Source organism: Conger conger, chromosome 6, assembly GCF_963514075.1.
Source record: "Conger conger chromosome 6, fConCon1.1, whole genome shotgun sequence".
NCBI lineage: Eukaryota > Metazoa > Chordata > Actinopteri > Anguilliformes > Congridae > Conger > Conger conger.
In genome coordinates, this window is record NC_083765.1 from 49,881,667 (window position 1) to 49,906,708 (window position 25,042).

General features: G+C 44.9%; 1 protein-coding gene across 6 annotated transcripts; it reads left to right on the top strand.

The window, feature by feature from the left end:
• The first annotated feature begins 1,619 nt into the window (after positions 1-1,619).
• Positions 1,620-24,822, top strand: LOC133131153 (epithelial splicing regulatory protein 2-like). 6 transcript variants are annotated; one of them, XR_009708989.1, is made up of 18 exons: positions 1,620-1,750; positions 1,926-2,078; positions 2,513-2,641; positions 9,086-9,199; positions 10,323-10,437; positions 10,586-10,684; positions 11,179-11,233; positions 11,888-11,998; positions 13,898-14,030; positions 14,390-14,432; positions 15,605-15,906; positions 16,931-17,161; positions 17,474-17,672; positions 18,836-19,052; positions 19,726-19,960; positions 20,603-20,621; positions 21,780-21,875; positions 23,401-23,538. XR_009708989.1 is itself a non-coding variant. In XM_061246336.1 (17 exons), exons 2-16 carry the CDS (start codon positions 1,947-1,949, stop codon positions 21,864-21,866), a joined length of 2,202 nt encoding a protein of 733 aa, XP_061102320.1. In that variant the 5' UTR covers positions 1,620-1,750; positions 1,926-1,946; the 3' UTR covers positions 21,867-21,875; positions 23,401-23,538. The 6 variants fall into 6 exon arrangements, 4 of the variants coding, with proteins under 4 accessions (XP_061102320.1, XP_061102319.1, XP_061102323.1 ...); XR_009708988.1 differs by lacking the exon at positions 23,401-23,538 and having other exon boundaries at positions 20,444-20,621; XM_061246336.1 differs by lacking the exon at positions 20,603-20,621.
• Positions 24,823-25,042: the final 220 nt, after the last annotated feature.

The following is a 25,042-nucleotide window of genomic DNA, read 5'->3' on the forward strand; positions in this document are numbered from 1 at the left end:
ATATTAATAATAATCCATCCATCCATCCATCCATTATCTGAACCCGCTTATCCTGAACAGGGTCGCAGGGGGGCTGGAGCCTATCCCAGCATACATTGGGCGAACGGCAGGAATACACCCTGGACAGGTCGCCAGTCCATCGCAGAGCACACACACCATTCACTCACACACTCATACCTATGGGCAATTTAGACTCTCCAATCAGCCTAACCGGCATGTCTTTGGACTGTGGGAGGAAACCGGAGTACCCGGAGGAAACCCACGCAAACACGGGGAGAACATGCAAACTCCGCACAGAGAGGCCCCGGCCGACGGGGATTCGAACCCAGGACCTCCTTGCTGTGAGGCGGCAGTGCTACCCACTGCACCATCCGTGCCGCCTATTATTATTAATAATAATAATAATAATAATCATAATAATCATAATAATAATAATAATAATAATAATAATAATAATAATAATAATTATTATTATTATTATTATTATTATATCTAGGTTGCAATAAACTCTGAAATCCTAATGCTGTTCCTTCTGGGACAACTGATGAATTAAGAACTGACATTTTTTAAAGAGATAGGAGAGATGGAACAAACAGCCCCTGAACACGGAAGATGGAGCTTGCACAGACAGAGTGCATGATCCAGTGAATGATCAGGCAGAATAAGAGCGCAGAATAAGAGCGCAGAATTGCAGGAGAGTCGATGGTTGGGACTGGGCTTGTTCTGCGTCTTCCCTGCTGCAGGCCTGAGGCTCCTGTCTTTTATTTGGAGTAAGTTTTCTCTGCCTGTTTTCTAAAAACTCATCATTAATGCATGTTGCGCTAACCTGTAGCACCAGACGTCTCCTTTGAAGTCTTAATTGTCATGAATTTTTCATAGAAAACATCCCACGCTCCCCCACATATTTGCAGGGCACACGTTTACACTGGTAATTTAATTGGAAATACACATGTCTCATACTTTCCCCATCACATTACAGAGGAATTAGGAATGAAGGTGGAAGTGCAAGCCACGGTGCTAATTGCAGTGATTTCCTGAGATTATACAACATTTCAACATTAATAAAAGCCATGAATATAAAAAAAAATCTAATTAGAAATGACAAAGATACTTTTATTCTTAAGACTTTTGAATATATATTTCTACATTTTAAGGAAGAGTGTTTACTATTAAATACTATACTACTAAAGGAAACAAACAAATCAGAGTGAATAAATACTCTTATTTACTGCAGCAGCATGTACTGTAATGCATTTGAAAGGGTATTCTGCCTGAACAAAAATTCAGGCAGAACATAATTTAAGGAAAAATCCTATCTAATAGAATATAATATACTTTTATATATACTTTTACAGTTCGTGTACTTGTGAGAGAGAGAGAGAGAGAGAGAGAGAGAGAGAGAGAGAGAGAGAGAGAGAGAGAGAGAGAGAGAGAGAGAGAGAGAGACCAAACCTCCTCTAAAGGTGAGCAGAAGAAATGTTCCTATCTCTGACTACTTCCTTTGAACAAAAGACCAATCAGATCGAGTTACATAGGTGTCGGAGCCGTGGCGTCCCTCCCTCACCTTTCAGAAGCAGCCAATAAACGAGCTCCCTACAGAGATTGACTTTTAGTAGAGAGGCTGAGCCAAGCGCAGGTAACTTGGCTGGTTATGTTACTGGCTTGAAAGAGACCCGGATTTCCCCCCCACCCTCCTTTACCAGTTAGACCAGTAGCTCAGGGAAAGGCAAACACGCGAGTACTGGATCAGGTATAGTCTCTGGTCGCAAACTTTTTTTATTTTTTTTTAATGTTCTCTTTAAAAAATGATCCTCTTTCCTCTTGTTTACTTCAATTAAATTTCCATATCTTTTGTTTGTTTCTCTTATCACGTGGAAAAGGTGAACCCTCGTGCTACTTTATTTGATCTTTGCTTTTAATTGTAGTTTTTCCCCTTGTGGTCCCTGATGGCTTCGCACAGTGATACTCTGGTGGTGTTCTTTGGGGCAACAGCTGGTGCAAATGGGGGTAAACTGGGTTCGGATGAGAGGGAAATAATTCTCTTGGTGTGGCAAATTGTGGATCTACATGAGAAAAAGGTACGGACTTGACCCGATTGTAGTTTCCTGTTGGAAACCATGTGTATTGTCTAGTGAAATGATAGGCAACGCATTAAAGCTTGACAGCGGACAATTACCAACAAGGTGCCCTTTCGAACAATCTGCAGTGCTCTTTTGGGAACTCAAATTTTAAAATAGGAGAAAGCCTATTCGTGCGATCTCCCATTATATTTCCCAGAATTAAACCGAAACAATGTGTACCTTATTGGTAATGCGTGAGCGACGGTGGAGATACGGTATAATTTGACCACACTGGGCTGACAATTGGCTGCTTTGCGGCTCCAGACTTTGTGTAATATTGTGTTCCAGTTGTGTGAATTAATCGGTTGTTTTTGGCCCCAACGGTTGGTTTCTACGACGCGCTACTCCGTGTTCGTCAGGAGTGGAAACATCAACGATGCCTCTCTTAACAGGTGGGGAAGCTTCAACGACGTCTTGTAAAGCCAGACGATTTGGAATTGACAGATCAGTGTAGTGAAGAGACCGGTTTAACTTTAGACGAGCTATGCAAAGCAGAACCTTTGGACAGAGTTCTGCAACAGGTGAGTTGCACTTAAGTGATTATGAATTCCTATTTAATAGAGCAAGGGGGCTGCACACATCATCACCTGCACTAGGCCAGCAGATATACACACTCCCCAGCCAGACGATGCTGATTTTGCTTCCTATCAGAACTAGGAGGGTGCGCAGTGGTAGCATCTTGCCTGTGAAAAATGGAACCACCTGAGGTAGTAGGCCTAGCCTAATTAAAGAGCGAGGTGTAGCTACCATCTTAATCTATGCAAGACCGAGGACATTGTGATACCAGCAGAACTGTCCAACGTGATAGGCCCAGAAACCTGTTCTTTACAGTTGGGCCTCAGTTGGTTTTTACAAATTCTTGTAGTGATCCATTCTACAACTCAATACTATTGACACTTAACCTATATATTTTTTCTTTTTTTAAAAGATGCATCATTACATTGCCATTATGTGTTAACATAACATAACATAACATAACATAACATAACATAACATAACATAACATAACATAGGGCGGCCTGTAGCATAGTGGTTACGGTATATGACTGGGACACGCAAGGTCAGTGGTTCGATCCCCAGTGTAGCCACAATAAGATCCACACAGCCGTTGGGCCCTTGAGCAAGGCCCTTAACCCTGTATTGCTCTAAGGATTGTCTCCTACTTGGTCTAAAATCTAGATAAGAGTGTCTGCTAAATGCCATTACTATAATTATATGACGGTGAGAACAGGCCAGTCAGCCCAGCAATGCTCACCTTTTCCTACCACTAAGTGTACCTACTGCCTAGTGTGCCTAAAAACTAAATGGTATATAGCACCGTATCAAGCCTGGTCTTGAAATATGAAAATAATTAATTGTTTTAATTATTTATTCATGTTGTAAATATGTAAATAAGTTTTGTGCAGAATTTGTCATTGTGAGATTTGAAATACTGCTGAAGTCTGACCTAATCATACCTGTTGAAATTGGTTTTCTCCAAAATTTGCATTGCCTGCTGTGGCTTCATGAGCGTGACTTCATGAGGCATAATTTTCAGTGTAATTGCGTGATGGGTAATGACTCTGAGCTCCAGTGTATTAAATTGAGGCAGAATTATCAGTGTGATGGGTAATGACTCTGAGCTCCAGTGTATTAAATTGAGGCAGAATTATCAGTGTGATGGGTAATGACTCTCTGTGAGCTCCATTGTATTAAATTGATGCAGAATTATCAGTGTGATGGGTAATGACTCTGTGAGCTCCATTGTATTAAATTGAGGCAGAATTATCAGTGTGATGGGTAATGACTCTGAGCTCCAGTGTATTAAATTGAGGCAGAATTATCAGTGTGATGGGTAATGACTCTCTGTGAGCTCCATTGTATTAAATTGATGCAGAATTATCAGTGTGATGGGTAATGACTCTGTGAGCTCCATTGTATTAAATTGAGGCAGAATTATCAGTGTGATGGGTAATGACTCTCTGTGAGCTCCAGTGTATTAAATTGAGGCAGAATTCAGTGTAACAGCGTTATGGGTAATGACTGTCGGTGAGCTCCAGTTTATTAAATTAAGACAGGCTGCGAAGACCAGCAGGTCTAGTCTTGTCACAGGCTGATGTGTTCAGCAGACATTGTGGAGGTGTAGCATTTTCCATCTACCTGTTTAATGAGGCCCACTCACTTGTTTATTCGGGGGGGTGATTTTGTTGGTCTGCTTTTGGCCGTGATGCGTGTCCCCCACAGATGCTTTGGACAGAAGTGTTCCCAAACCTCATTTTCAAGCAGCGGGAGTTCATGAAGTAGCTAGTTCCTTACTCCACCTTTCCGAAAGGCATTGACAAATGGAATTAATATTATTGTTTTATTGTTTCTGGCTGGTTTTCTGGAGCTGATACCTTTGCTTGGATTTCCTTTTTGCTTGATGATTTATGGGTCAGACAGAGATATTGTCAGATTCTGAGTTTAACACTTGGCCCATGTATTTTCCACAATAAATGACCAAATGATATTCTTCTGCATTAACATATTAAGAGCCACTGTAGCACAGGACAAAAATAGGACCAATGTTGCCTACACCATAGTGCCTTACAGTACTGCGCTAAACATTTTTTTAGCTTTGTTAACCATAACAATGTTGTCTTGTTTCTTCTATGTCGGCCTTTAGTTGTCTTCTTACTCAGTCATTGTGTCTTATGACTGGTACCTGCCAAAGGTCTGCAGAAGAAAATTAAGTGTCGCTAACTATGGTACAAGTGTCACTAACTATGGAAACAGTAACTTTTAAATTAAGTATTGTACACTCACCGAGTACTTTATTAGGTATTTATTAGACATATTTTTGACTTCTACGGCTGTAGCCTATCCACTTAGTTACAATGCTTTGTGTGTTCAGAGATACTGCATACCACTGTTGTAATGTGTGGTTATTTGCGTTACTGTCACCTTCCTGTCAGCTTTGACCAGTCTGGCCATTCTCCTCTGACGTCTCTCATTAATAAGGCATTTCTGTCTACAGAACTGCTGCTCACTGGATTTTGTTTTTGTTTTTTGCACCATTCTTTACAAACTCTAGAGACTAGTGTCCATGAAAATCCAAGGAGATCCGCAGTTTCTGAGATACTCAAACCACGCTGTCTGCCACCAACAATCATTCCACGGTCAGAGTCACTTGGATCACATTTTTCCGCATTCTGATGGTTGATGTGAACATTAACTGAAGCTCCTGACCCGTATCTACATGATTGTATGCATCACACTGCTGCCACACAATTGGCTGATTAGATAATTGCATGAATAAGTAGGTGTAATAAAGTTAATTTTCCTAATAAAGTGCCCGGTGAGTGTATATGGTCTGTGACGTAAGTGAATACAATATCCCTAGTATGATTAGTGTGAATGGTTACTGACTGACTGATGGGAATGTGATTTGTGTGCATGGTTACTGACTGATTGGAATATTTCCAGGGGTCCATATAAGATAATTTGTCTATTTGTGGGCCCATATAAGATCAGTTGTTCAGTTGAATGGGTGGTGATCTTTTTGGCAGTATGGTATCGAAGCATGTCCAAACAATTTTGATATAAGTGCCCTACTTATGTTACATTAAAGTCTCAGTGCCAGCAGTTCTGGCTTTTGTGTAAATAAGCTTGTCTATTTAATGTTGAGCTCTGGTAATTTCTAAAGTATTTGCTTGCATGAAGTATTGACTGGCTTCATGACTCTTAAACTTGGTTTTTCTTTCCAAAGAGGGTTCTCTTTGTGGTTTTGTAAAGATTAACCAACTAAATCAATCTTTGCTTCCTCACTTGTTTGGAATGTGTTGACTGTCTTTGGTTTAGGCACCGGTAGGTCTGTCAGTTCTCCGGATTGATTCAGAGATGTGAGGGGTGCAAAGTAATGGACAGTGTGTGTGCCTTGCAGGTGACCAGAGCTACATTATGGGAGATTTAAAAAACAAAACAAACAGCAACAACAAAAAACAGGTGGCTTTGAAACCAATGGAATGTCGGTGATGGCATCGATAACCTATGGCTGTTTTCTTTGGTGAACGATTAGCATGAGAAGCATATAGCACGTTTTCCCACCGGGCTTTGGGGAATAATGAGCAGCCTAGTTTAACCATTTGCAGGGAGAGTGGAGGGTGTGCTTGTCAAACTCTTTCATACAACCCCAGGGAATGGGATGACACACCGTCAATGTGTAGGCAAATGGGACCTGCAGACTGGCAGCGAGCAAGTCCAATCCTGTCACACTCCGAACAAGGATGGGTGGGTGCGGGGTACCTTTTAATAGCTGACTGTCCCAAACCAGCTTTCAGTTGTCAGGCAGAATCGACAGGCATGCCGATTCATCATCACGCGTTTAATTTGGTCACATTGCCCTCACATATGTAGTCTTTCTACATATGTAGTTGTGTAAACTCAAGGGTGTCTCAGTGACTGTAATGACCCAGGAGGGCTGTTGTGTAAACTGAAGCATGTCTCAGTGACTATAATGACCCAGGAGGGCTGTTGTGTAAACTGAAGCATGTCTCAGTGACTGTAATGACCCAGGAGGGCTGTTGTGTAAACTGAAGCATGTCTCAGTGACTATAATGACCCAGGAGGGCTGTTGTGTAAACTGAAGCATGTCTCAGTGACTGTAATGACCCAGGAGGGCTGTTGTGTAAACTGAAGCATGTCTCAGTGACTGTAAAGACCCAGGAGGGCTGTTGTGTAAACTGAAGCATGTCTCAGTGACTGTAACGACCCAGGAGGGCTGTTGTGTAAACTGAAGCATGTCTCAGTGACTGTAATGACCCAGGTGGGCTGTTGTGTAAACTGAAGCATGTCTCAGTGACTGTAATGACCCAGGAGGGCTGTTGTGTAAACTGAAGCATGTCTCAGTGACTGTAATGACCCAGGAGGGCTGTTGTGTAAACTGAAGCATGTCTCAGTGACTATAATGACCCAGGAGGGCTGTCTGCAACTTTTTCTCACCTTATCTCTGATGCCTCTCCTGCGCTGTTCTGTGGGCCGGCCTCGCAAAGCAAACACGCCAGCCATGCTGCAGAACAAATGGCCTCATTCCAGGGACAGCGACTGATACCGTTGGGGGTTAAAGATCGACTGGCCCACCCCCGCTAAACACCAGCGCTCTGAGACCATGTTCACAGTGAACACGAATGCCTGGAACAATGCTTAGACTGCCAATTTGCATTCTGAAACAAGTTACCAGAGTCAGTTTTTGGATTTTTTTGTTTCAATTGACGTTTTCTTCTCTTTCAGGGTATTTTTATTTTGAATTTTTGAGATCCACCTGCTCCATTGAACTAGTAGCAATTAAGTGACATTCTTATGAAAAGCGTATCGAAAGCACATTCACGACAGCCCACTACAGAGTACAGCAGCTCAGGAGTTTATTAAACTGCAAAAACGGTTCAAGTGATATTTTTCCTGCCAGGTTAGATGCTAATTTGCATAGTAGGTGTCACGCCTTTAACTGGACATTGGACATGTTGACGTTACCGGGATCGCGTGGCAGACTGTGTTTTTGTGCCTCATATGCCCAGTTGTGATGTGGACATGAGCTTCTAATGGTACATGTATAATATATAAGCTTGTGTGGAGCTTGGTGCAACATCTCTGACTCCAGTGTTGTTCCGTCCTCCTTGAGTGTAAGCATTAAATGTGCAGTGGGGAGAGGCAGTGAGACATTTGGGCTTGTGAGCAAGTTGCAATTGTCTGGTCTGCTCGCTGTCACCCGAGAGCGACGCATCCTATAATGACTACTCCACTCATTCGTCCTGATTGAGCACAATTCGTCACACTTCAAAAGGCAAACCTCAAGAGAAGCTTGCAAGTGGCCTGTCTTTGGGAAGGGGCATTTATATCGTTATTGTGCCTTTTCTGAAACAAAAAAAAATATATATATGTGTATGTGTATGTGTATATATATATATATACACACACACACATACATACGCGCGCAATAAGAACTTCAGTTAAAATATGTCTAACTGAAATGTTTGTTGCGTGACTTGGCTCATTTAAAATGTTTGGCAAACTTGTTGATGTTTGAAAATGTATTCCTCTGAGAAGTATTTCAGTGCAACTGAGACTCCCATTTAGAAAATGGGGAAAAAGTGCCTGCTCATAAGACCTACTTTTCTGTTTGTGTCTCCAGGTAGTTGCAGTTACTGCCACCAGCTGTTTTCAGGAGATGTTTCTCCAGAGCAATGGCAGCAGTTAACAACCCTGTAGATCTTCTGTTTCTCTAACGAGCATGTTCGAACCAGCAATGGGTCCTCACTCGTATGTTGGAGATGATTATTTATGGCTAGTGGCCATCAAAAATGATTCTTCTTCCAGTGAATTATGGGTAGTTGCTTTTCATTATCCTGTGGTGATTATCTCCTTGAAGGGTTTTTAAAAGCTGATTATTTCTCTATATGGTCTGAAGCTTATCTACAGAGAGATGGAAGTGGAATTGCCTTGAACCTTTTGACATGCCGTACCTGTCAAAAACGTAACCTGACACGTGAACTTTTTTTTGGATGTTACTGTGCACAAATGACAGTTGTGTAAAATCCTTTGGGCAAAGCCTTTTGCCCAAATCCGACCTGAGTGTGTAGTTTAACCATTGGTTCAGTGCACAGAAGAGTGTGTGGACTCTGTGTTTGTGTATTTGGTGCTAGTCAATCTTTTCCCCCATTCGGCTACAAACAAAAACTGGTCTGACTAGCTCTCCCTCCCATAACCTTTTGTTTGATTGTGATTTGACTGTTTTGCTTATTTGATTGTTACAGGCAGAGAAATGTTGCTGAACTGTATATACGGCTAGCGTAAGAAATTAAAATTGGGCAGACTTCAGAGATCTTGAGTGGTGAGGTTGGAGTGTGTAGGCCACAGTCAGACTGGGCTGTGTGCCCCCCCCCCCCCGCCAAATCTACCCAAATCTTTTGGTCACTCTGTGCTGTCCCCCACCCCCCTCCCCTACCCGCCAGTTCCAGCAGGAAGTCTCCAGTGAGCTGAAGGCTTTGGGCAGAAGCTCCTACACACTCTGTGTCGATGGGCCCCTCCTCATTAGACAGGCCTTCCATCCGGAAGCCTCCAAAAAGGTAAGAAACCCGGCCACAGACGCCAAGGTTTTTTGCTGCCATTCTAGGGCTGACATGGAGTAGGATCGTGGAAGGATTCACAACGCCTCTATGCTTTTCACATTTCCCTCTCTTTGGGACTGGCCTCTACTGATCTCTACGGGCGGCCTGTAGCATAGTGGTTAAGGTAAATGACTGGGACACACAAGGTTGGTGGTTCTAATCCCGGTGTAGCCGCAAAAAGATACGCACAGCCGTTGGGCCCTTGAGCAAGGCCCTTAACCCTGCATTGCTCCAAGGGAGGATTGTCTCCTGCTTAGTCTAATCAACTGTACATCGCTCTGGATAAGAGCGTCTGCCAAGTGCCAATAATGTAATGTAATGTAATGTAATGTGATGTAATGTACTTGGTCATCGGCCCATGCAGGTTTGGCAGCTTGTGTGAGTGTGCTGCTCCAGGATGGGGGGGATGTCTTTTGGGGGGGTCTTCGGTTCTTGGGCAGTACCTTTTAGCCTCCACACTTTGCTCACGCCATCACTCTGCTCAATTTAGCCAATATTGGTCTAATTTGTCCACAATCCTTTTATCCTGAACTCTACAGTCTGTTTTAGGGACTACTTGGCGAACTGGACCAGGATGGCGGTTCTGCCGCTTCTCATTTCTCATTCTCATCTTGTTCTCTCCACTCGTGCCTTCATACTCTTCTTCTTTGTTCACTTGAAGGGATAGTTCACGCTCTGAGTAGCTCTGTTGCTTAACCTCCATGTTATGGTGACGCTAGGTCTCTCGTTCCAATTGACAGCGTGGGTGTTTGCAGGCTGATTGCAAGTTTTACTTGAGATTGAATTAGTGTGTAATTGTGTTGTGCTTTTGTATTGTATTTTATGTTGTAATCTCTGCTTGCTCCTCCCTTGGCCAGGGCTCCCTTGCTAAAGAGAGAACCATCTCATTGGGACTCAAATCTCAAATAAAGGAGAAATCAATAAATAACATTGCGGTGTTGAGGTGGAAATTGTTTGAGAGTGCTTGTGTTAAATGGCGAATGTTTCCAGTGTAACCCCCGGAGCACCGCTCGGCTGATGTGAATGTTTGTCCGAGCGGTTACGGCAGCACCAAAGACCGCTTGTGCCATCTCTCTCCCAGAATGTTGTCCTCCCCGACTGCTTTTTCTCCTTCATCGACCTGAGGCGAGAGTTTCACAAATGCTGTCCAAACGCTGGCCCTTTGAAGGACCTCACGGTGGCCTCCATGCTGCAGTGTATCCTTTGCCTCTTCTGCTGACAGGCTGTGCCCGCCTCAGGGTCAAGGTGTGGTGCCTGTTGCATTCTGTCTCACCTGTGCACAGCACCTAGCGTAGTCAAGGCAACCTTGAAATAACTTGCATTGCCCTTAATCCGGTCATTCAGATGCCGGGGCCCCTCCGACAGACACGGAGCCGGTGGTCGGGGTGCGGGAGGTTAAGGGCATGGTGCTGTTGACGTTGCACCTATTGTCTGATCCCTACAGTAAGTACAAAGTCCCCCACCACCCCCTGGTCACTCACCTCTGTACCTTATTCCACTGTTTCTCAACTCAACGGTCCTCGGGACCTACTGGCCAGAAGGTTTTTGTTGTAACCAGGAACCCACACACCTGACTGAACTAATCTAGGGCACTTTTGGTGGTTTTACTGCCTCAGTCATTAAGTCAGGCCTGTGAGTTCCTGGTTAGAAACACTGGCTTATTCACCTGCCTCGTATGCTCACTGCATTGCATTGATACGATTGGGGTCAAGCACGGTGCACACGCATCGCCAACCCTGTTACTGACCCGCATCTCCCTTTGCGTACAAACATGCTTTGACCTGGTCAGGGGGCATTCAGTATCCTAGCCATGTTTTTCAATCTAAGGCGAGTAAGAGAGCAGGTATGTCAGCGTTTGGGTCTGTGTTTGCGTCTGTATTTGTTTTTATGTTCCAGTCCAAAAGCAAACTTTTGTTTTCCTGGTAACCATTTTGCAGATCACACATTTACTGGTCTTGAGACTGTGAAGTACAAATTTGTGTCAGGAGCATGGTAAGCATTATTTTTAAAGTCTTCTTTTATCCGTTTCATTGTCTGTATTCTGTAGAATTCGGATGTCGGAGTAGGTTACTGATAATTACCGAGATTGCTGGGTGTCTTTCCCACAAAGATCAAATTTGCACTGTCTCTTGCTATACAGATAAGTGCCTAGGGTGATCTTCTCAGCGTGGGATTTGCTCCCCCTGAACTCACCCCCGCCCTTTCAATACAAGTTGAAAACAAACTCCTAATTACTCTTGCCAAACATTAGGCTCTATTTACTATTCAGCAAACGTTGTTATTTAATCTTGGGGTCAGTAATAATAGCTTAGTGCGTAAGCACACAAATGACCTAAAAACCTGTTGTTAAAGCCATCAGTATGTGCCTCCATAACTTTACATTACATTATCTTAAAATTCACACCCATACTCTAACTCAAGCATTGCACCTTTAATGTGTCCGTCCCGTAACTACACCAGTGGCCATCGCCTGCCTTTGAGATTGACGTCTCTTAGAGTTAGCATGGCACTCGCACATTACATTAAGCGTTGTTTGGCTGACGCTGTTATCCAAAGTGACTTGCAGTCGGTTAGGCTGAGTAGGAGACAATGTGGGAGTGATGTGGGGTTAAGGGCTGGGGTAAATTCATTCCTCTTCCATTGCAGCAGTAAGACTGAGCCAGTGGATGGCGATACGGTGATTCGAGCCAGGGGGTTGCCATGGCAATCCTCTGACCAGGACATCGCCCGATTTTTCAAGGGACTCAACATTGCAAAGTAAGAGGAGTAGAACAGGCTTGATAATTATGGCAATACACAGTGCAGTCCGTATATCTGTTCTTTTGGCCCTCCTGGACATTAGATTTGAAATGAAATGATGAATATGAGGTGTAAAAAAATTGAAACCATTTGCATCCCTTCTGATACGTAGTCCCCCCTTTGGGGGACCAAAAGTAATTGGACAGTTGGCTTCTCAGCTGTTTTGGATTTGTAAGGTGTACTCAATTGCTTCCATAGGCCGGGGATACACTGCAAGGTGCAAACCACTAGTTTGCTGCAAACAAACAAACAGGATGGCCAGGGTACAGTTTGCTAAGTAGTCCCTAAAAGAGCCTGCAGAGTTCAGGATAAAAGTATTGTGGACAAATGAGACAAAATTGATCAGAGTGATGGCACGAGCAAAGTGTGGAGGCTAAAAGGAACTGCCCAAGAACCGAAGACCCCCATCTGTGAAACATGGTGGTGGGGGTGTTATCGTTTGGGAATGTTTGGCGACCACAGGTGTTTGCTCACATGCCTTCATTGAGAGTGGAACTGCTGATTACGGCAGCAGCAGCAGGATGAAAGTGCTAAAGTGTACAGAAGCATCCAGTCTGCTCAAGTTCAATCACATGCCCCCAAACTCATTGGATGGTGCTTCATCCCACAGAAAGGCAATGATCCCAGCCTCATAATGGCTTCCTTGACATTCATTGGCACAACTCCAAAGGCAATCAAAAGTCTAGAATCAAGACTAGATACTTGATGCTTTCTTATTCCTGCAATAGGGAAGCAATTGAATACACCTCAATAATCAGAAACGGGCGAGACAGTAAATCTCCAATTACCCCTTGGTCCCCTAAAATGGTTGTTACTCCTACACGCATCACCCAATGTTGATGTAAATGCCCTCAAATGAAAGGTGCTCGTATTCATGGTTTCATGCCAAATCCAATGATCCAATGTGCTGGAGTACAGAGCATAAAGAGCAATTGTACCACTGTCCTAATACTTACGGACTGCACTGTAAATGGTGCTGTGCTCTTTGTCTGCGATGAGTACCCCCAGAATGCCCTGGGGAAGCTCAGCTGTAGAGGTCCAACAGTTACAGGTACAATAGGTAAGATTTTTATGTTAAAACATTGTTACAAGACTATTGTAAATCCCTTCTGATCATTAAAATAGGCTCACTGACATGTTGACTCACTCTCTGCCTATGTTTATTGTCCTTAAATTCGGGTTTCAAAATATACTGCTGATGGCCCGAAACTGTACCAAAACATTGTATAAATGTACAATAATTCTAGCTCATTGGTTGGAAATTGGTTCTAATTGTAACAGCTAGTAGCATTTCAAAATCAGTGCTTTACAGAGAAGAGGGAGGCATATTACCTATTGTACCTTCAAGGATCAAACAGTTTGGCCCTCTTTAGGAATGCTGAGCCCATTCAATATAATGCATTATTTTTAGCTGCTCAACCTTCAAATATGAAATGCATTCCTCCTCCTGAACAGTCGGCGTCAATTGCAGTGTGCTTAGCCGGAGTTTAAACCTCAGGTTTAAACCAGTAGACCACTTGATTACATTACGACTGGAACAGCTGTCCAAATCTGTGACACGGGAGGGTTTAAGTAACATGGGCCTGTGATATGGGGGTTTAAACATTACTTTACACGCTTTTATCCAGAGCGACTTACAGTGGATTTTAGACTAAGCAGGAGACAATCCTCCCCTGGAGCAATGCAGGGTTAATGGCTTTGCAGATTTTATTGTGGCTACACTGGGGATCGAACCACAACCTTGCGGGTCCCAGTCATGAACCTTACAGGCCGCCTTAGCTACCACGCTGTGGTTGTACTTCTCATGAACTTTTGCTTGTGTGTGAATGTGTGTTTTTGTGTGTGTGTACGTGTCAGGGGCGGTGTAGCACTGTGTCTGAATGCTCAAGGCAGGAGGAATGGAGAGGCCCTTGTGTGCTTTATCAGCCCTGAGCACCGAGGCCTGGCCCTGGAGCGCCATAAACACCACATGGGAAACCGCTACATCGAGGTCAGACCATTTCTCCTCCCCAAATGAGCCACAAGCACACCTCTTATACCTGCAGTCTTGGACTCGCCGTACGCTGGGGAACACCTCTGTTCTGAATTAAACTTGTCTTCTAACACTCCTATTTCCTCATGGGTGCTAGGTGCCTATTTTTCAGGAAATTCAAATAAAGTGGCCACTAAATACCTGATTTCCTCAGTCGCAGTTATACTAACACAATCATTTTAAGATTCACTATCTCCATAAATTCATCCTCGACACCTTCATGTTTGTGCTGGAGGTGAATTTATCTGAATTTTAGCACATTATACTGACTCCTGCTGCTGTTGCTCTAAACGTGTTTTTTCTTCTTGTGATTGCAGGTGTACAAGGCGACGGGAGAGGAGTTCCTGAAAATAGCTGGAGGTTAGATATTTAATCTGTTAATTTCATGAAGTACGACTGCTTAGTAACAATAAAATGATGGCAAAATAAAAGTTTGAATGATTCAGTTACTCTGTTCCATTAATATTTGTATCCAAGGCGACAGGAGAGGAGTTTCAGAAAATAGCTGGAGGCTAGAAATTTTAGCTGAATGAAGTGCACCTACATAATAAAAAATACAAAAATGAAAGTTTAAATTATACAGTTACTCTGTTCCATTATTATTTGCATACAAGTTGACGGGTTCCTGAAAATTGGAACTTCAGGAAGTTTGACTTATAAGCTGTTAATTTCATGAAGTGCACCTGCATAATAATGATAACTAAATAAATATAATGGCAAAATAAAAGTTTGAATAATGTGGTGACTGCATTGCGTTAGTATATGGCTGTCTGTACAGACTGTGACTGTGGACCAGGACCCTGATTCTGAACCCCACCATTTACTCCCTCTGCCCCTCTTGTTGGAGTGAATGCCGCTTTTGTGCGCGAATTCACTTATCTGACCTGTGGCAGGTACTTGAGGTAACCTTAGCCCTGCAAATAGCAGCTTGGCCTCTTCACCACAGCCCCTGTACTGTAGCCAGTGGACGGGGCAGGTATGCGGGGTATTGTGCGGGCAGGTGCCCAGCAAAGAGGTTTTTTTCTGCAAACAAAGCGCGGAAAAGGCAAGGCTGCCGGTTTTGCCACGTCTTTGAAAGTGACAGGGGCTTTCGTGAAAAATTGGTTTAGAAGCGATAAAGAGAAATTGGTCTTGACTTTGAACTTTAGACAGACCAGTTATGATTGGTATCTGCTGGCCCCAAAAGCTAGACGATGTGCCAACAGCTTGCGAGAGCATACAAGTACGCACATGTAAATGCGTGTTAGTATCAGACCTGTGTCAATTATGTAATTGTTTTGGATTCAAATTATTTTAACTTGTTTTACTGAGCTTGTCTGGAAATACTCTGGAAATAGATCAATCGAGCACGGAAAAGTATTTCAATCCAAAACCATTATGAATTCGACCCAGGTCTGACTAGTATAAACACACCTACACATTCAATGAATTCGACCAGCAATGTGATCTCAGTAACTTGAGTGTGATTTGAAACCCCAAACGCGACCGATGATCGGTGTGTGGGTAACGCTCTGTGCACGGTTCACGCGCAGGAACCTCGAGCGAGGTGGCCCAGTTCCTGTCCAAGGAGAACCAGGCGATTGTCCGCATGCGCGGGCTGCCGTTCGCCGCCACGCCCGAGGACGTGCTGGGCTTCCTGGGGCCGGAGTGCCCGGTCACGGACGGCGGTGAGGGGCTGCTCTTCGTCAAGTACCCCGACGGGCGGCCCACAGGGGACGCCTTCGTGCTCTTCGCCTGCGAGGAGTATGCGCAGAGCGCCCTGAAGAAGCACAAGAGGATCCTGGGGAGGAGATACATCGAGCTGTTCCGCAGCACGGCGGCGGAGGTCCAGCAGGTGGGCCCCCCCCCCCCCCCCCGAGCGCTGGCCTTCTGACGCCTGACCCACTCGGCACAGATTAGGAGACTTCCCCTGGTCACATCCTGGCGCCAGACATTTTATGATGAGGCGTGCATCGGAATATGTGACCCAGCACAGCTTCCGATACATGTCTTCTCAAGGGAGGTTAAACATTTTTTTTTTAATTTAAAAAACATTACCAAATGTCAAAATTGAGTTAATACCGAATCGCATTCCTGAGTGTCAGATCTACCATTCACCTAAATTTCAAAATTTGAATTGTGTCAATATGTGTTTTAGCCTGCTTTTAGACTAATAATTAAAATGGTTTGCCTGCAGTTTTTCTGCTGAACAGAGAAAGGGGAGGGATAAACAGTGTTGTGGTTTGAGTGTGTTTGTTGCTGCAATTCCTCTCTTGACCGTTGTATGAAATTACCTATTGTACCTTTAACTGCCTCTGGCAACACATTTTGGACTGTGAAAATGTAACTAAAAATAACAAAACAATATGAGTGTTTCTGGATCGAATCAGGCATCTCTTTGCACTGGTCTTTGTCCCTGGTCTTTGGGTCAGCAAAAGACCCTACATCAGGGGTGTCAAACTGAATCCCCAGGGGGCCGCAGTGTCTGCGGGTTTTTGCGGTTTCCTTTCAATCAGCTGCCAATTAAGGCCAATTAAGGCCTTGAGAACAAGGCGTGTGGATACTTTAACCAATCAGTGACTTGAATGAACCCAGAACACCCCAAAAACCAGCAGACACTACGGCCCTCCAGGACTGGAGTTTGACACCTGTGCCTGTAGTCTAGTGGCACATGGCACATGACTGTGACTCCGAAGGTTGGTGGGTCAGTCCCCAGTGTAGCCACAATAAGATCCATGAAGCTTTTGGGCCCTTGAGCAAGGCCATTAACCCAACATTGGTCCAGGGCCGATTGTCCCCTGCTTAGTCTAATCAACGGTACTGTTTTTGGATAAATGGCTAATATTGTGTTGTATCTTCTCTGCGACTCTGTGCTCCAGGTACTGAACCGCTACATGTCCACGCCTCTGATCTCCACCCTGCCCCCGGCCTCCATGGTGCCGGTTCCGGCGCTGCCTATGGCCTCCTTCCTGACGCCCAGCGCCAGCCGGGACTGCGTCAGGCTGAGGGGGCTGCCCTACACCGCTGCCATCGAGGACATCCTGGAGCTCATGGGCGAGCACACCGTCGACATCAAGCCCCACGGCGTCCACATGGTGCTCAACCAGCAGGTGAGCTGCCTCCACCAGTAACCCTGTCCGTCCCAAGCCCAGTATGCAGGGGCTCCACCCAAGGGGTTTTGGCTGGCTGAGAAAATTTAGTAGGGTTTTAATAGGGGCCCAAAACGATGGTCTAGTGGCCATTTTGATTGGCTGAAAAGGTATAAGGTCGGGAGTGTCATACGGCACGGTTAAAGCATTAGCACGATTAGCATGTTTGGTGCTCTTGGCGCATCATTCGTAACCTCTCCTATCCACACTGGGTGTAGGTTATCCTCGCCGCCCTTCTCTCTGGTCTAACCCCCCCCCCCCTCGGCGTTTCAGGGCCGTCCCTCGGGAGACGCCTTCATTCAGATGAAGTCGGCCGACCGCGCCTTCATGGTGTCTCAGAAGTGCCACAAGAAGATGATGAAGGACCGCTACGTGGAGGTGTTCCAGTGCTCCACGGAGGAGATGAGCTTCGTGCTGCTGGGCGGCACCCTGAGCCGCAGTGGTCTCTCGCCCCCGCCCTGCAAACTCCCGTGTAGGTCATCGGCAGCGCCTCCTTCCACAGGCACGCACGCATCAGCGTTCTCTTCCTGGTTTAATATCTGACCCTGCAAACTCCCACGCACAGTACAGTCCCCTCCATAACTATCGGAACAGCAAGGCCAATTCCTTTGTTTTTGCAATACACTGAGTATATTTGCGGTTGAGTTAAAAGGATGAACATGAGACAAGAGGTGTTAAACTGCTTAGAATATAGCACCTTTGGTATCCGACCACCCAATTTTTAGGTGAGCAAAAGCATTGGAATGGAGAGTATTTAAGTAATCTCCTCTTCAGGAGGTGAAATGCATGCTGAATTAGGTTAAGGTCTGGTGATTGACTTGGCCAGTCTAAAACCTTTCACTTAATCTCCCTAATGAAGTCCTTTGTTGTGCTGCCAGTGTGGGGACATTGTCTCCAGGATGATATGAAATGCTCAAAACCATGAAAAATGTGCGCCTTAACTTATTGGGAAGGATAAAAAGCCCTTCATGAATAGGAAGCCATTTCAATTAAACTTACAATCTTTGATCAAGATATTGCATGGTAACATTGATAATTAACATTGACAATAGTCGTTGTTGAGCGACTGTCGTGGGCTTGAAAGGTTACATTTCAGGGTGTTGTCAGCCTGTTATTACCGTATTTTGTGCCTGGCATTGGCACAAATTATATTTTATTTTATTTTTCACTTATCCAGAGATCATAGTATTGTCTTTAATTGAATACTGTCAGTGAAAAGGCACAAAGAGCGCTTAATGCGGCCCTGTTTCAGTATGAGAGTCTGAACATTGCAATTGCAATCTGCTCAACCCAAATTTCGGTCAGAGTTAAGAAACCGTAATCCACGGCTGACGGGGGAAGGGACACCTGCAGCCTGCAAAGTCACCTCTGAGCCGAGCCGACACCTGAACTCCTGCTCGGGAGATCAGGGCACCCTCGTTCTGTCGGTGCCTGTTTGTGTGCAAATACCTTCCCAGGGTCTATGTTCTGCCCTGGTGTGTTTATACCAACTGCAGGCTCGCCGAGGTCAATGTTTAACATGTCAACAAGGACGGCCCAGCCGAAGCCTTGTGCAACATGGGCAAGTCCAAAGACTAGCACTGCAGATGTGCTGCTATCGTGCTATCGTGCTAACGCCCTGTCCCCTGCCTGCAGGCTTGTCTCCGCCCACCTACGGCGCGTTCCAGGCCCCCGCCCCCATGCTCCCTGCCGAGGCGGGCCTCTACCAGCCCCCCCTGCTAGCCACGCCCCGCGCTGTGCAGCCCTCTGCCCACGGCGTGGCCCCCACCCTGGCCTATTACCCGCCCCAGCCCCACGCCCAGCTCTACATGAACATGAACATGAACATGAACTACACCGCCTACTACCCCAGGTGAGCCCATCGCAGTAGTGCAGGCCAAAACACTGGGGGGTTTTCAAGGTTCCGAGAAGGGCAACCAGATTGATTCCATGTATAAAAGATAAGAGTTACGAGATGCTTAATCTCTTTGAGCTTAGTAAAAGGATATTTAGGGGGGGGGGGATTTGGTTAACAAAGTGAATTCTAGGGGATTATTCAGGGTGAGCTTGGTTAGCAGAACGAGAGGGCACAAATGGAAATTGGCAAAGGAGAAATTCTGTACAGATATTAGGAAGTATTCTTTTACGCAGCGAGTGGTCAATGTGGGATAGCTTGCCAGTACACGTAGTGGAGGCAGAAACACTGGGGGTTTTCAAGACCAGGCTTGATACGGTCTTAAGATACGATTTAGCTTTTAGGCAAACTAGGCAGTAGGTACACTTAGGGGTAGGAAAAGGCCAGCATTGCTGGGCTGAATAGCCTGTTCTCACCATTACCTTCTGTTATGTTATAATCAGGAACTCATTTTTGTTTAAAAATGTCGGTTAGAGCCTTAATTCTGAAGGTCGTGTGATGTTAATCGATACGCCGCTGGATCTGTGAAGGCCGTTTTGGTGGTTCTGTTGAAAAGGCCACGCTGCTTTCGGCGGCTTGTGCGGGGCGGGGGAAGACGGCCTCTCACGTGCTGTTCGGTTTCCGTCCCCAGCCCCCCTGTCTCCCCATCCACGGTGGGCTACTTCGCCGCCCCGCCTGGCTCCATGGCCGCCGCGGTGGTGGCCCGCCCTCCAGCCACGGTGATGCCCCAGGCCGGGGCCCCCGGGCTCATGCCTCCGACAGGGGCCCCCGGGCTCATGCCCCAGACGGGGGCCCTGGTTCGGATGCAGGGTCTTCCGTTCAACACCGGTGTCAAAGACATCCTCAGCTTCTTCCAGGGATACCAGGTCAGCGGCAGACATCTCACGCCGACCTTTTCTCCTGCAAGTGTACGCCATGCTGCGCTTTCATCACTTTGTTCTTTCTCTCTCTCTATATTTCTTTCTTTTTCCTTCTTTCTTTATTTTCATTCTTTTCTTTTTCTTTCCACCACTTTTGTCAGGGCTGGCAGTGGAGGTCTGTCAATTTGTCTGTCAGACGTGTGCGCGTGTCTGCGTGTGTGCATGTGTGGTTTCCATTTCTTCTCCTGCGCTTGCCACAACACACATTTAAGTGAATCTATACCCTCGAATACGTCTGCCTTTCAGCAGTGCAGTCCCTCTGTCTCGCCTGCTTCATGTTATCTGTCTGTGGGGAGACCACCCCATGCAAGTTATTGAGTTCACTTGTGTGCTGCTACTATGAGCAGATGTGCCTCGTCTGTTGCTGTAGCCTGGCACGAGGAATGTATTATCACTGTCGCCCAATGTGCTATGTTCCCTAAAACCTAGAGGACAGTAAAGTGTAGAGTTGACCCAGCAGAAGGATGACATTGTGACGCTTTCTGAAAATACGGTGGCAAATCCAGTGAAACTGTAGGAATTCAAACCCTCCCTGTCTTTGTGCATCTCCTCCTCGGCCTACCCCTGAACCGGCTGATAAACGCGTAGGCTGAACCTGCCACGGACGGTAGTGTATACCCTCCTGCTCGCTGAGATGGGAACAGGGATTCCAGTTAATTTGTGGTTTTGTATGGTGGATTGTGATTTGGTGTGGGGGTTTTTTGGGGGGTTTTTTTTGGGGGGGGTTTCTTACTTCCCTGTTGGATTTTGAGTGGGTTGGTATGTAGGATGTTTGTTTTTTGGAGGGGGACTGGCACTGGCACCAAGTTTACATGTCACTTGGCTTAAGCAACTGTTAATCACCACAGGCAATATTGTGCGGTCTGTCACATACTGACCTATGGGAATATTGCCTCTGAAATTAGTAGCATGCAAGATTTTTCTGTGACCGCTCAATTATAAATTGAATCACCAAATTCGTATTAATGCTGAATTTCATATTACAAATGCTTTCAACTACTTTATGTTAATCAGCTGTTTGTTATAGTACCTGGAACTGGCATTCAAACGTGTTCCTGCATGGGTTGTGCTGCTCCTCCAATATATACCCAAGTACTATTTAGGTAATACACACTAGTGGAAAGTAGTCTGCAATTAAGTCCTAAATATTTTCAAATGTTTTGTTTGGTCTCACTTAAATATATTATCAAGTTAGTAGTTCACAAACTAAAACTAAGAATGGGAGCTTGTAGGGGTAGCAACCGTATTAATGCCTCTTGAGTGTCCTTCCAGTGTTGAGACGAAAGTACTGCCATCATTTTGGGGGAGCAGCTCACCATTTTCAGGGAGTCTTCGCTGCAGTAAAAACAAGGAAGATGGGGCACTACCTGACACTTGACTTTCAAGGAACTCTTGTAGTCGCATCAAGAATCGGTTTAAATTTTATCAATTGAGATTTTCTTTTTCCCCATTTGACTTATGACAGTACAGTCATCAAGTGCTTTCATAAGATGTTTTCACTAGTTGACTTTATCGCCCCCCTGTGGAGTGCATGGGGAATGCCACCGCTTGGCTTATGCGTAGCTCCACCCCTGCATCCCAGGTACAAAAACCCTACTCTACCTGCAGGGGCTGCAGGGGATGTGTACTGGAGAGTGCAGTGTGGAACTACAACTGGGGTGCTATGCTGGGAGGAGTGTGAGTGTGAGTGTGTGTGAGAGAGAGTGCGTGTGAGAGCCGGTGGACGTTGAGGGCCTTGTTCTGACCCTTGCCACTTGTGCTGTAGTACTCTCCCGATGACTACGGCAGCGTGGTGCAGCTGAGTGATCAGGGCCGGGGCCTGGTCCAGCCCAAAGAGTGGCTCTGTCTCTAGCCCGAGGAGGTAAGACCCTGCATGGCCTTCTCCAGCGCAAACCCCAGGGGCTTGTGGGCTGCGGTCTACTAACCTCCCAGAATCCACAGGGGCCTTCCGATTGCTCATCACAGCTGATTCTTTCCCTTCGCCTGCTCCGAAATTGCTTCGCTTCTCTGTTTTTCCAAAAATGCACTAACCTGGTCTAAAGAGTCTCTTTGTTTCCAGTAACCAGTATGTTGAGCTGTCCATCAATTTAGCTGTGCAGCAGTTCAAATTTGTTTTCTTTTTATTATTATTATTATTATTATTATTATTTTATTTTATTTATTTTTTTAGAGAGAAAAATGATGTGGCTTCCTGCAAATATTTCAATGCTCCCCAAGAAAGATACAACCTCTATGCAACAGAATTAATTTTTCAGTTTGTAACTAAACTACATGTATTCATGTGGTAGGTTTTAAAGCTGTGCCTCCTCGCTAAAATATTCTACCTTAAATGCACCTATTCTCAATTTGGGTGAAGCGTGTGTGTTATGGTTTTCCTGTGTGTAGCATACAAGTTAGGCAGCTGTATCAATGCAGTGAAATTAATGTGTCCAGGCTGTGAGAGGAAAAAAAGCTGGTTTCTTTAATATTTTCATTATTTTAGTAGGAGCCGCTTCATTTCAATGCCTTGCTTGTATCTGTATAATTTTTACCTTGATTACAGCTCAGCCTGTAGTTATTTGGACGCTGACAGTTTCTATTTCAGGGTACCATTTGGGACAAATGGCTTCACAGGTAATTCTGATTAGTCTGGTGAACTCATTCCTTAGCGCAGGTTTAAGCGTTTTCAGTGTCTAGTTTAGTGAGAACATCATTGAGAGCACTGGTATGCTTGGGATCATTGTCTTACTGTGGGATGAAGCACCATCCAATGACTTTGGAGACTTTTTTTTTTTTTTTTTTTGGTGTAACAAAATTGCTTAAGATTAATTATTTTGCTGCAACTTTTTTCTTTTCCCAGCCTTAAGTACAGTGGGCTCCAGAATTAGTGGCACCCTTGATAAATATGCACAAAAAAAATTATAGTTATTTGCATAAGTGGATTTTGCTGTAGGCTTGGAGTCAATTGTCTTGCTGGACAATCTACCTAAGACCAAGTCTTAATAATAGTTTTCCCATATGTTTAAACATAAAACATAGATAATTATCCATGTTTCTTATATGCAGTCTTTTTTTCACCATTTGTATTAAGGGTGCCAATAATTCTGGAGCCCACTGTATGTCTGTCTTTACTGTTTATTTTGATTTGCCATAGCACATTCATGCTGGTTTGATTCCAACGCTCTGCCAAGGGTGATGCTACTTAACACGTAACCGATCTTTTCCTTTTTTACAGAATGTGTTCATTTCGCTCCCGTTGTCGCCTGACTTCTGTTTATGAATAGCCATGCTGGCTCAGCTTTCAGTGCTTATAGCCTACTAGTGAAAGAGGGGCTGGCACTTCTCTCCCCGGTTACGCCGTAGCCGTGGCGACGGTAGTCAGGGCTTTTGTTTTGCTCTGTCGGCAGCTCCAGCCGGACGCCGCCCTCTTCCTGTACAACCTGAGCGGGCAGCGGAGCGGCGAGGCCCTGGTGACCTTCCCCAGCCGGGAGGCGGCCAGACAGGCCGTGGACGAACGCTCCAACCGCCCCCTCTCCGGACAGCCCGTCCACCTGACTTGCTGTGACTGAGCAGGGAGACCGCGTGTTTCTGTCACTGTAGCAGACTGGCACACACGCGTCTCTTCAGCCAACTCTGAGGGAACGGAAGGACGGGAGTGGAAGAATGCAGCGAATAAATCCTTCGTACATATTTAAACATAGCCCATTATCTCTCGGCTTCGCTCAAAAGTGCCTTCGTTTTGTACAGTGCCTTTGTTTGTACATAGGAATGTTATCTTATAAGTCAATAAAATTAAATGTGTATATAAACGCTAAGCCATTCATTCCCCAGACGTAGACGCGTACGCAAACGGAACAACCGTTTTTAATTTTAATTTGCTCGAAGAAAGCCTTGGAATAGAAGAGCTTTCCGGTCTTGAAAGCCCAGTTTATTTACAATGTTTTTTAGGCTATGCATTATAATTAAAGCCATATAAACTGATTCTACCTTCAACAATGAGAGTTGCGAGGAAAACAAATGTACTACTCGGCTACTTATTGATGAGTGCACATAATTCTTGTAGATGCCAGTATGTGCTATACGTAAGAGTTAGGACCAATTCAAGATGTGCCTTTGCTTTACACCCCTCACCTAATATTTTCCCCGCCCTAAATGGACGGAACGTGTGCAGCTGCTGAAATGACCATTTCTTACCTAGACAGAAAGTATCGTCTTAACCTCAGATAAACTAGAATTCAATGGCTCGTTGATTTTGTTTAATCCAGCCATGGTTAAATTACTTTGGAATGAGAAGAGCCGGTAGTTTGTAGATTTTAATGAGTTTACTCGGAAGACTTGTTTACACTGAAAAGAAATTTTTTGTAAAAGAAAATTAAAAATATTTCTCAACTGTTATGCCGTTTGCAGGATGCTGTAGATCTATGATATTCACTCTGCATGGAAAAGCTGTATGGTTTGCTGCACTTTTATTTTTATCTAGCCGATCAATTAAGAGCCGGGTACCAAGGGTGGGAGTGAATACCACTGCTGTAGGTTCTCGTTTGTGTAACTAAACTTACACTGCGTTCATTCTGTGTCCGGTGTCGGCTGAGAGCATCAGTGGGTTTGCTTTCTCGCCTTCTCTGTGCCTTCATCAGAGTGCAATACCGATGCAACTGTGTGCAGGTGTATTATTATTATTTTTATTATTATTTTACAAGTGTGAAACTTGTATGATGATTATGTAGCTGTTGTATGCAAACGCAATTCAATTGATGATGCTTTTTTTCTGTATCTGAGGAATTGGCAAGTGTGGTTTAACCTTCATATTAAAGTCAATTCTACGTGTATGGCTGTGGCATTAATGATTCCCGTGTGTTGCGATGCTACGTTGTGATGTGAGCCGGGCTGGAATTGTGGAATTTTAGGGCCCCATGAATCTTTGCTAGAATACACGCATCTTTCATGTTAAGAGTCTCACGCTGAAAAATCCCATCTGATTAGTACCATCGAAGAACCAGCAGGGGGTGCTGTTGCGACATATAATGTTACCATGTGCCAGCCCTGAGA